The following is a 13,306-nucleotide window of genomic DNA, read 5'->3' as shown; positions in this document are numbered from 1 at the left end:
GAAACCCCTTTAAATCAAGTTTGGGTCGGGTGTCAAAGCTAAGGAGCCCCATACTTGATTCACAAGGGCTTCCGAGAATTGTCGCACAAATCCACTAAAAGCTGTGGGTAGTGACTATTGGCATTATGATAAATTTATTAGGTTATTTAAATTTATTCACCCACACAAAGTGCTAGTTTTTGGGGTTCTAACTCTCCCCAAGCCGAGATTATAGTGTTATTTTGAAGGAAAAACGTCACCCCTCCTCCCATCCCTAGAAGAAAAAACCATTTTAAATGCCCCATGAGAAAATTCTGGGTGTTCACCTATGTGTCATGACCCAAACTTTATTCACAGGGGTTTCCGAGATGGGTCGTACATCCGATCTTGACCACGCCTCATAGCTCAAGAGCCCAAGCAGATGTGCGGTCATCATTCTGGGCTGTCTTTGTGAGGATCCATGTTTAAACCTCATTGACGGCACAGTGGTGGTGGTCGGGTGAAGCCGATTTTCTGCAGTTTTCCAACTTTTGAGATGTGAATGCTAATCTGTCTCCCATTTGAAAAGGTCTTCCTGATCATCAGGATACTTACATAACATAAAAATTCAAGCATTTATTATTTTCATTTCAAAATATGGAAGACAGATGACAACTCCAGCAAGAACACAAAACGGCCCATAGGTTGAGAACTCATGCTTTAAAGTAATTTAGTAGTTAGCAAGAAACAAACAGTTTAAAATGGATGAAATCAGTGCATTCTTAGAATTAAAAAAGGTGTGTGTGTGTCCAGGGATCCATTCTCGGCCCGATATTGTTCTTCATTTACATAAATGGTAAATTAACATCATTAACACACAATACAATATTGTATGTTGAAGATATTGAAATTGCAAATTTAATAAAAAAAAAGTTGACCTATTGAAAATCAGTACCTGGCTTAAGAAAAATAAACTAAAAATAATATAAGAAAAACTAAATACATCTGTATCAAAACAAGAAATATACGTCAATAATGGATGTAAGGGAACAGTTGGCCTCCCTCTCGATAGGAGGGTCTAGGGTAGAGAGCAATGTAGCCATGTGTAAAGGGCTTTCAATGACTTTTTTGCGTAGGTTTTGAATGGAGATAACTATATTCAATATGCAGGTATTGCATGGGGTGATAAAATCTTCAACGATATTCAAGTGGAAGACGTGAAGGTCCTGAATCTTGTAAAAAATATATGTGCAAGTAAAGCACCAGGACCAGATGATATCTATCCCAGGGTCCTCGGGGAATGTGCTAATGAATTGTTGATGCCAGTCGCCAAGATTTAGTTGCTGAGGATATCATCCCAAGGGATCGGAAGCTAGCTAATGTTGTTCTAATATTTAAAAGTTATAGCAGAGAAACTGTGTCCAATTATCATCCAGAAAGTTTGATGATCTCCCTTTTGAAAATTTTGGAAATTATTATAAAAAGGCAATTGGTGAAGTGGATAGATGAGAATAATGTATTGCCAGATAATCAGCATGGGTTCAGGAAGAGGAAGTCATGTGTAACTAACCTCCTCTGCTTCTATGATCACGTGACGTGACTAAGGCAAAGCTTTAGGCCTTTGGGTAAGGGCAAGAATGTTGATGTTGTCTATCTTTATTTCCAGAAGGCATTCGATCGGGTCCAACATGGTAAACTCTTGAGGTGTTTTCCCGAGATTGGGATTAGGGGCAATTTGTGTAATTGGATTTATTCATGGTTAAGAGATAGGTCAGAACAAGTTATGGGGAATGGGGAATTCTCTGATTGGACAGGCATCACAAGTGTAGTTTCTCAAGGAAGTGTCCTTTGCCCATACTTTTTCCCTTTTATCAATAAATTCGATCAGGGTATGGATAGGATTGCTAACAAATTCGCAGATGACGTGAAGCTAATGGGAGTAGTGGGGAATCAAAGCGATGGGGAGTTGCTTAGGTTTTCTGAACATTGTTCAGCGGTGGTCAAAAAATCAAATAGAATGCTCAGTTTTATTTTTAAAATGGTCTCTTCGCGTTCTCCTAAAGTCATTCTTCCGCTTTTATGAGGCTTAGTTCATCTGGGACTGGTGTATGCTGTAATGTTTTGGAGACCATACCTACATAGGGACATAGACTTGGTTGAAGGGGTGCAAAGAAGAGCTACGCATGTCCTTGTTGGCACACAGGGCTTGAGTTATGATTATGAAGAGAGACTTGATTTTTTGAATATGTTTACATTGGATGAACACAGGTGTCTGGGAGATATGATCAAAATGTTCAAAATTTTTCAATGTGGTGGATAGGATGGACCATGAATTGTACACCGTCAATTGCCTGCTTTTACAAGGGGACACCAGTATCGATTGGTAAGGGATAATACAAGGTTGTGGTGTCGCAGGGAATTTTTCTCTAATGGGGTTGTTAATAAATGGAATAGCTTACCCCCGGAGGTAGTAATTGCTAACACAATTGACACGTTTGAAAATATGCTAAACATGTTGGGGTAAAGAGAGATAGATAGCTTTTTCTCAGCCCAGGATATCCTTCTTTCCGAGTTCACCTCAGCATAATATCTAGAAAATAAAATGTTTCCTTGATGTTGGGGTAAATCGGGAAACTATCCATACTTAGAATATGACAACCATAAGTATTCTTTGTGGGCATTGTATATTATTTCAGAGTTGCCAACTGCTGCAGATTGTCTGTTGTTTCTACGGATGGCTGCAGTAAACTACGAGGCTACGGGTAAGAACACTCCAGTAGCTCTAGAGTTAATGTATCCAACATGTAGATGGATCTACTGTTAATGTTTTCCCACTGCTGACTATACTGTCATTTCTGTATCTGGTATCTTCTAACAACTTAAGGTTGTATTTGTGGTCACACATTCCTGTACGGATATGGTTTGTTTACATCATAGTTTCCCAAACTTTTTATTTGATTGCTCATTACTTCAAAGGTTTTTTTTTCCCTCACTGCCCCTCAACTCAGCCCAACCCATAGAATCTTATACTAGACCCACAGCTTTTACCGCTCCCGGGGGACGATATTGCCAGCTTTAGGAAACATTGATTTAAATGTTCTCTAGTACCCCTCAAAATTTGTAGATGTCATTTTGCGACACCCTCTATGTCATTACAGACAATTTTTCTACATTAGTATTTTGGAATTTACTTTGCTGAGCTAACTGAGGCAAATAAACTAAAGTTCAGGGGTTCTAATATCAGTGTGTTATTTCTATGTATCTTTTACAATAAGTATCAGTAAACTTTTAATTGATTTTTATTTGTGGGTGGTTTTTTTAGAAATACATGATTTTTCTATCATTAGATGCTTTAAGTGTAGATGAAGTATTCAAGCGACGTAGCCAGCTGTTTGACCACCTTGTGGAGTACTTTCCAGAACACATGACTCAGCCCAAGGGCAATCTTGTAGATTTGATAAATCTATGAGTGACTAGTTTGTTTGGTTTTCATAGCTACAAGTTTGATTTTTCCCTGGTAGAACATTATATCTTTTTGTTATGTGTTGGTTATTAAGTTGATGTGTCTGCTGTAATTAAACAAAAAAGGTATGTGTGCCTTGAACATGTTTTTGTTTACCTTCACTTACTTTACAGAAGAAGAAACAATAATGATTAATGATTGAATGTATTGATGTACATTATATATGTGGACATATATATATATCTTAATGGGGGAAGTTTTTAAAATTAAATTTTTCTTGTTGTTGTTTTGCTTTTTGACATATTTTCAACAGTTTGTACAAATGTATTTACAAAAAAATGTTTCGTACATAAAATCTACATAATCAAAAATTGCCTCTGGGAGGCTGTCTGTATTTATTAAAAAAATTGCTACAGTTTCTAGTATAAATTTTAAAATCTGCGGTTTTCATTTATTTTTTTATTTGATGAAAAAAAAATTTTTTTCAGCACTCTGCTTTGTAATATAATTTTTGTGAACAGAGCCTGTCGACCTGTTAAACTATCGCTGTCCATAAATGACAATCTATTTGCAATATAATGATTTTATGAGTTTTATTGCACTTATGTTATGTAATTTTACTAGTTATGATATGGTTTTTTCTGTGTACATATATACATATTTATACATATTATTTGCATGTATATTTTCTTATGCCCCCCCCCCTTTTTTGTGTTGGACTAATCTTTGTGCTGTTTCCTGTAAATCTTTTGTTACAATTTTTCTTGTTATATTTTTCACTACATATTCTGTAATGAAACTGCTATCAATTATTTGCAGTTCCTAGTCGTTTTGTTAATTAGGGATTATTATTTATATGTTAGGTCAAAAATTTCCATGTTAATAGCAAGTGGTTTTTTTTTAATACAAGTCCATACTGAAGTTTTTATGCATTTTTTGAAAGAAAAATAAATTTAAGGCTAATTGTGTGTCAGTGTATCTAAATGTCACACTTGTCAGCAACACAAAAACGAATTGTGAGTTTTCTTCAAAATTGAGATTTCCAAATAGTTTGAGCTATATAAATAGTTTCTAAATCTTTGCAAAATACTGAAGTCAATGTTTTTCATTTCTTTCACCTGCAAGTTTTACAGCAAAAAATTTTCAATCTGGGTAGCTCAATTATAATTCTAAATAAGTTCAAATTGAATTTAAATTAGTCTTTTATTTAAAATTTTATATATTTTGGTCAATGTATGATGAATATGTATTTAATCATATAAACAAAAAAATGCTTCTCTGCTTTTGAAAACTGGAATTATATTTTGTGTTTTACCCATTATATATATACCATGTAAATTTTTGTATGTTGCACTTAGTTGTTTAATAGTTTTGCGTTTACAACAGTAATTTATTTATGTATGAATTATATAGAATATGATTGGTACAGTGTTATAGCATTACAATAATGCAAGTATAAAAAGAAACATAAATAATAAAAATATTTATAAAAAAAAGATAAAAGAAATCTTTCTAAATAAAGATATTTTAGAAATTGGGGAGGATATACGTTGTGAAAAAAATTCCATTCGAAGTTTTGTTTAGGGGCATGGATCCAAATGAAAAATCATTATAATTAATTATTTTGCTAGAAAACCTGATACTTGATGTCTGGCCAAATTTAAATTTCATAATTTTTTTTTTTTAGTTTTTGTACACTCAAGGTTTTTTTTACTTTGACCTCCTTCTTCCAACATTCATGTATGTGTGGCACTCAAAGATTGACAACTAAAGGATTTACATATCCTGTAAAGAGGCTTTTAAAATTTGCAGCTGCTTTGGAAAGAGAGCCCCCGAGAGCTTTTGCTTATGCAAAAACTTGTCTTGACCCATTATATGTCTATTGTGAACAGAGAAATTTTTGTATATGGTACTAGCATTTTATATTGTATATCTTAGAAACATATGAAATCATACTAAAGAAAACAAAAAATGTCATTATAGGCTGGTTTGTTTTTTTATATGAATCAAAATAAATCAAGAGAGTGTTAAGAGGTTGTATTTTAAACTTTTTTTTTGTATCTGGAATCAGTTCAATATTAAAAATACTTAATATCTCTGTGGTTGGAGAGAATTCACAAAATGTTTATAGTCAATGAAAATTTGAGTACAGAAGTGAGAGTAAAGATGTGGCGAAAGAAAATATGAACTTATAACAATCACTTAATAAAAAAAAAAATATTGACAAAACATGTATTACACATTATTTGCAATGATGTGCTGCATATTCTGTAACTAGAATTGGACGAAATGCTATTTGTTTTGAAAATGATCAGTAACTAACATTAGTGTTTAGAATTTTCTTTTTAGAGGGAATTTTCATTAACACCTTTACATTTTATTTAATAATGTTTTCATTTTTTACTTGGATCAGTTTTTCAAACCCGTCACTCATATACATTTATCATAGTATTTTCAATGTCCATAAAGAAATTTGAACAACTGTATTTCATATAGTGTAAAATTCAGTATTTCTTGAGCGATTGATACAAAACATATTTTCATATAAAGAAGTTGTTTTATACTGGGATTTTTTTAGTATCTCAAAGCCTGAAAAAAAAGTGTGTGAAATGTATAAATTTTATCAGTTGTCCAAATAAACAAATTGACATTTTTTATAATTTATGTGTTTGTCTTTAAATTTGTATAGTAATTAAATCATATTTATAATTTTGATCACACATTTCACTATTTGTGAACTATCATAAGTTTAGCAAAACTGAAACACTTTTTACACTCTTTTTACAAAGTTCATGCTGACTTTTAAAAAATAATAGCGGCTGGTCATTTGATTTGTATGAAACAATAACTTTCCCAAATTTGTGTTGATTTATGCGAGTATCAAATTTATATAATGATTTTTTATGCCTATATTTATCATTGCACACAGTAGCAAATCTCTGAAGTTTTCAATGTGATTTCAAGTGGTACAGCTTTAATATCATATGTTCATTTCTGATATGAAATTTATCTTTCCTAATCAAGTAAGGACTTGATTAACAAATCAGAAGCAAAATATATACTGATTTCAAATATATATTCATATGCATCTGTGTATAAATTATTTAAGGAATTTTTATTTTTTCCAAAAGTATGTACAGTTTAAAATGATCCATACTTCAAGTGCCACCGTCTCGAGTTTTCCAATGGCAACTCAATATAAAATAGTTATCTGTGTTCACTCTGCAACCCCAAAGCAGAATATGCCAAAATCTGACATATGTCACAGAACAATCAATTCTGTAGATTAGTCTTGAAGAATTTTTAGAAAAGTGTAGAAAACATTATCATGGGAATTTTTACCACAGAACATTTACAGTTGGCCGCTGGCTTGTTGCAGAACAATGCAAAACATTCTGCTTTGAGGCTGTGCACTGAATCAGAAATACATCACACATTATTGAAGACACTGTGTTGTTTTTTGCTCCTCTGTTCATCTTTCTTATTGTATTGCCTCAGCTGAAATAAGAACTTTTACAACAAAGTTCAAAGATCCATCTTGCTGAGAAGAGCCAATAAATAAATGTATCCAGCCAAAACAATGAAAATTGCTCAACACTGAACATGTTAATTAAGAATTTTTAAAAAAATTGTTTCTTAAAAAGTTACAAAATTTAAATTTTTACATTGTCTCTGAGTAAGTCATATTTAGGAAAAAAATCTTTGTGCACTAATTAGGTGAATAAGAAAAAAAATTAATGAAAAATGATCGAGTTATAGGTAAATAAAATTGAAACATCTTTTATGCTGGACACGGATTGGCCACAACTGTATCTCGATAATAATTAAGGTTCTCAGAGTTATGATTAGGTTTTTGCCTCTGCCCATGTATTTAGTGAGAAAAAAAAATTCTATGTCCATCTTTAGAAAACTCATTGGATACCTATGGTTTTTCTGCAATCCCCCTAATCTATGCCAGCACCTCTCTGGGGAAGGGGGGGGAGTCACATCATCTATTTTGAGAGATTGATCTATATGGGAATTTATCCATGTTCCAAATCAAAATTCACTCATTATTTAACTGTCTATTCAGGAAGTGTTACTTAATTTTTTGTTGATAGCTTTTGTTTTGTTTCTTTTCAAATTATATATACTTTCTTCTTGCATGACATCATGTTACAAGCAGCTGGTAATAGAACTTTGCCTGTATAATAGATAATTGTAATATAATTGATAACAGACTTTGTCAGTAAGCAAAAGAAGGCTTTGTCTCACAGATGTCTAAAAAAATGCAAGGGTCTAAGCCACTGCATGTCTTAGATACTTGGTGTAACAGTTAATGTAAAAGCATATGCATCTCTGTCAGATGATGTATCTCTATCAGATGATGTATCTTTTTTGAGAGGACATAATGAACTGCTGATTTTACTTTTTTTTTTTATTGCCAAGATGTAAAACCGGTGTAGTAGCATTTACTTTCGATACTTCTGTTAATAAAATAGGATTTTTTTTTCCTTTTAGATGGGATAAACTGTGGATGTATGAGATTATTAAGTTCTCTATCCAGTTAGCTTATAGTGCAGTTGGCTGATTTTGATTAAGTATATCAACTTGAGTACAATAAACTATAATTAAATACCTTTTTTATTTTCAAGAAAAATTTTGATCTAATCAACCCTTCCAGTATACAGGAACAAGATATCTTGGCCCTGTGTAAATGAAAGAAATGTTTTCCAGTACTCTCACCCTTCCATCGGGTCTCCATTGGTAACCCTATAAATGAGGACTGTTCCCCCCCCCTTCCTTATTTTCCTTTACCTCAGCATTACTTTTTTTCCTTTTCTCCCTTGCTATGGTTTTACGAGTAAAAAAATATACTATTACATACATATATAGGGAAAGGGTGACCAAGAAAGAAAAGAGAAATAATAAAAAATTGTATTCCTCTCAAATCTTTTCCCCCTTCAGTCATGGGTGGAGATACTGGAAGGGGGGATCAAAGGCAGAGCCGACCTATCTAATGTACCATATGTAATATCATGTTGAAATACCATTCATATTTCAACATGTATGAGGAACCTCCTGATTTTTTTTTTTTGGGCTTAAAATTTCAAAAAGAAAAGTTGAAAAGATATATCTATAATAATATCGATGAATAAGAAACCCCTCTTATTTTTGGGACCCAATTTTCAGCAAAAACAAAAAGGTTCTTTATATACGTTAAAATATGGTATATACATATATGAGGGGTTAACAACCGTAATAGATCAAGTCTATTTATCTTTGTTATGGATAATAGCATCTTAAAGTTTTTGTAAACTCTAAAACCCTGCTTTATATAATTTGTAGAAGCAGGGCACTAAAAAATGACAGTTTTAATTGAATTTTGATATATTGAATTTCTTTACATCACTCAAACTGAATTAATTACCAATCAAAGACTTAAATCTGTTATTACCCATAATAAAGATAAATGGACTTAGTCTACTGTGGTTGTGAACCCCTCATATATGAACTGGCATTGTCATCATCATGCCCCCCACCCCCAGGTGTCCAAGTCTGTCTCCTATGTCTTCATTTACTGTGTATTAACAAAATACCAATTTTTGAGATTTACCTCTGATAGTTGCACTTCACACTGCCTTAATTTGTTGCCAAAAGCCCATACGTAAGGGGGTTAAGTAATGCATTGTGTTTATGAGTTTAGTTTGCTCCTTCAAATTACTCATATCTTGAAGCAAACTTTCTCATTTTAAAATGAGGATTATTTTAAATTCATTCCACACCCTGAAAATATTGATACTCTTATCATACAGAATAGAATTAGTTTTGCTTACAAAATAAAAATAAATGCATCATACACCTCAGTCCAGCAATTGCTGTTGGCTTCCAATTTGCTGAAAGTGCTCAATCTTATGTGTGTTGAATGAGTTTTTACTTGTAAGTTGATAACGTGAAAGTCGAGACTCTCATATTTGGATGTGCCACTGCATATCAACAAATATAAGTCTTGAATATAATGCTTGTTGTTTATTTAAATTTAAATTGTGTGTCACTGTTCCAAGTATAAGGGTAGGGTTTTCAAAATGATGATTAGAGTCGAGTGCAAAACTTAATGACATTTCATTAAGCCACCGGGATTTGCGCCATAGCATGTTTTTGGCCAGTCACTTTATCATACATTAGCTGTTCTCTCTAATTAGCGAAGCTGCATCAAAGACTTTTTCCATATTGATGTATGAGAAAATTTATTGTTTTTATTTTACATGTTATTTTTCCTTACGATTTTTTTTTTTTTTGTATTTCATATTTGGTTTTTACACTTAACGATTTGAGAATCTTTTTCTTTTTTGTGGAATGACTTTGAAATTTTACTAAACCCTTTGATCATTTATGAAGGCTCTCTTTACTAAACTACTATTTTTTCATTTATAAATTCAAATGTTTTGGTATTCAATCTACATAACTGAAGATTATTAAATTTATTCCTCACTGTTTTTGAAAAGTTACCCATGTATAGTAAATTAATACCTAAGCAATTTTGCACGTGTGTGTGTCTGGGAAAAATATTAAAGTTGTCTGCTATGCTGTATCATTCTAAAAATGTTTTTGAAAGAATATTTAAATGCTGGATTGTTGTTTCAAATTGTATTATGCATTTCTCAAATAGTTTATGTAATTTTTATGTTTATGTTTGAAGCCAAAGATTATAAATAAATAAAAAAAAAACTTCAGTAATCTCTCTATTCATGTCTTTCTTGTATATTCAAATAAAAATTCAATTGTGAAAATCAATTTATTTCAAAACTTTGCGGTCATTATACAAATACAAAAACAACGCCACAACAGGCAAAACGCCCAACGAGGTGGCTGAGAAAAAGATGCCCATAAAAATATGGATGTCATATATTTGAAAAAAAAAACAAAACAGCAACCCAATTAAAAATGCATTTAACACAAATTATAAACAATATATACACAAGATAAAATATTATACAATGCCCATAAAGAATACTGTTACGAACTTTCGACGATAGATGGCGCGATTCGTTCGATGGCTCTCAAAATGTCGAAATCAGAAATATCGATGTTACCGGTTTTGGTCTAGGCGCAGAGACATGCGATTGGCGGAGAACTGGCAGGGCGTGTAGAGAAAAATCTAGAAAGTCCCGCCCCTCCATACGGTAGCGCCGCCGACTAGGAAACTGTGAAATAGAATGTTGTGGAATGTTCTTTTTCTCGAAGTTTCTATCCAGGTTATAAATACCATGGCGCTCACAAGATGGCAGACTGAGGGAGACTCAGAGAGGACATGGATGAAATGTGGGAACAGCTGAATCTACTGATTTCTGTGATGGGCCAAATGAAATCAGGCATCAACGATGTCAACACGTCCGTTGCTGCCGTCAAAGACGATGTCAACACGTCCACTGCTGCCGTCAAAGACGATGTCACAAACTCCATTGCCGCTGTCAATACGTCCATCGCTGAAGTCAGAGAAGATGTCGCCGGCGGAAGGGAGACATTTCCATTGCTATCGCTGGAGTAAAGGACGACATTGCCACTGCCGTCGCTGAAGTAAAAGAAGAGCTTTCCCAGGAGATGAACTCCGTCACTGAGAGGGTGAGCGCGGTCGACGAGAAGCTTTCAAAGCGAATACTAGAGCTGGAAAAGAAAATTCAAGAGCCAGCTAAGCTTTTCCCGGACGCTCACTAGGTCCTGCCAGCCATAGCTGACGTCAATCGGCCGAACATCAAGCCCTCGACGTATGACAGCAGTACTTCGTGGACGATCTACAGGACCCAGTTCGAGATGATCGCTTCTGCGAACCGATGGGACTGTATGCTCAAGGACTTCCACCTAGCTGCCTCTCTCCGAGATGAAGCCGCCGAGGTGCTTCAGACGCTCGCAGTCGAGGACCGATCCAGCTATGAAGCCCTGACGAGCGCACTCGAGCTGAGGTTTGGAGAAAATTACCTTAAGGACTTTCACCGACTTCAGCTCAAGACCCGGCAGCAGGAAGTGGGTGAGACGTTGCAAGAATTGGCCATGGACATTGAGAGACTCTCGCAGCTGGCATATCCCGATTGCCCGCCGGACATCAGGGACGGATTGACCCTACAAGCCTTCGTCGACTCTGTCAAAGACCCCGACATCCAGCAGGCGCTGCGTCTGGGCGAGTACAAAGACGTGAGAAGTGCTCTTGTCTACGCCATGAAGTACGAGGCAGCCAGTCAAGCTTCGAGGGGAGAGCGACGAGTGGCCCGAGGCTCTGTTACTGAGGATGCCGCGGCGGAAATCATCAGAGAGCTGAAAGATCTCATAAAGAGCGCCAAGAACGATCGTGGGAACCGAAGAGAGAAGTCGTTGGGAACCTGGAAACTCCAGGAAAAAGGCCACCTGCGGAGCGTATGCTCAGTCACAGCTACCGGTACGGAAGATGCACCATGCCGAGTGTACCACGTCTCACAGCTGCACGGAGGAGACCACGGACTCCACGTAAGAGGCGAGATTGATGGACTGCCGTGCAGGATGGTCATCGACACCGGAGCCAACGTGAGCATCGTCAGGACGGACCTGGCTCGGAAATTCCAACAACGACTTCTCTACGTACCACCATCGTTGACGATGCAGACAGTCACGGGTGAGAAAATGACTGCGCGGAAAATTGAGAGTCTCACTGAAGTTCGCCACGGTCACCTACCAACACACCGTCTTCGTGGCAGACATAAGGGATCCGTGCGTCATCGGAGTGGACTTTTTGAGGAGATACCGATTTTCCTTGGACATGAGGAACGACCAGTTGCACACGCCGAAGGAACGAATCGCCTTGTTCGGATGTGGTCGTAATGAAGTACCTCCAAGGAAAGTGATGGACATTCCCGGGGCAGAAAAAGTGTGCATCGTCGATGCAAAGAAGACCAATGGCAGGACCGGAACTGTGCTCTCACGAGGGTCAGATGGCAGGAAGAGGACGATCCAGCCTCGTAAAGAAAAAACGCATGGAAATGCCGATGCCCTGACGAGAGGACCGGGTCCACAGAACCGTCGTCGTTGTCCCAAGGCAGAAGAGGAGTGCGGACCGGTGAACCCTCTGGTGAGACAGATAACATCTCAAGTCTCAAGTGACGATCCTTGGAGCGACGAGAACACCAGGAAGGCCCAACTAGAAGATCCCGACATACGGCCGATAATGGACTTGAAAGAATCCACCGGTAGTAAACCAGCATGGTAAGACGTCGCCTCTTCCAGTCCGACGACCAAGAGATACTGGGCGCTATGGGACTCTCTAGCGATGAGAGATGGCGTGCTGTACCGCAGATGGGAGTCGGAGGATGGAAAGACGTTCCGGTGGCAACTCGTCCTGCCAAGGAGCCGTATGAAAGAAGTGCTGAAAGAATTGCACGAAAGCACGACCAGTGGACATTTCGGCGTGATTAAGACTCTCCAGAAGGTCCGTGAACGATTCTGTTGGGACAAATCCAGGACCGATGTGCACGAGTGGTGCAAGAATTGTGACGCCTGCGCCGCCCGCAAAGGAATCGCCCCGAACATCCTGCGACCGCTACCGAGGACCGTTCACGTGAGCACCGAATACTCGCCATCGTCGATAAGAGAGGACCTTCGCCAGCCAGGTGATCTGATGTTCCGGCGACCGATAGATGCTGCTCTTCTACCGGAAGAACACGTCCAGGGACTCCAGGAGCGCCTCGAGGACATGCATCGAATCGCCAGGCACCGGATCGACATCGGCCTCGAAAAGATGAAGAACCGCTAGGATGCGAGGGCCCCGTCTCATGACTTCAAGGAAGGGGACCTCGTCTGGCTCTGGATCCCGAAGCGCCGGAAAGGATTGTGTCCGAAACTTTAGACGTCATGGGAAGGACCCTACAGCGTCGTTAAGAG

The 13,306-nt window shown here is 36.9% G+C and overlaps 1 protein-coding gene across 2 annotated transcripts in view; it reads left to right on the top strand.

The window, feature by feature from the left end:
- Positions 1-6,076, top strand: part of muskelin (muskelin 1) — a 59,667-nt gene extending 53,591 nt beyond the window's left edge. The window contains exon 21 of one of the 2 annotated variants that reach the window (XM_089249139.1): positions 3,306-6,076. In XM_089249139.1, the coding sequence (XP_089105265.1) occupies positions 3,306-3,427 (122 nt within the window). In that variant the 3' untranslated portion in view covers positions 3,428-6,076. The remainder of the gene's footprint in view (positions 1-3,305) is intronic. The other variant, XM_089249140.1, reaches the window with a different exon arrangement.
- Positions 6,077-13,306: the final 7,230 nt, after the last annotated feature.

The sequence above is a fragment of the Pholcus phalangioides genome, unplaced genomic scaffold (assembly GCF_987345545.1).
Source record: "Pholcus phalangioides strain wild (caught in Gottingen) unplaced genomic scaffold, Ppha-v1.0 ptg000021l_1, whole genome shotgun sequence".
NCBI lineage: Eukaryota > Metazoa > Arthropoda > Arachnida > Araneae > Pholcidae > Pholcus > Pholcus phalangioides.
The sequence above is the reverse complement of the archived record's forward strand: the minus strand, read 5'-3'. Positions and strand labels throughout refer to the sequence as shown.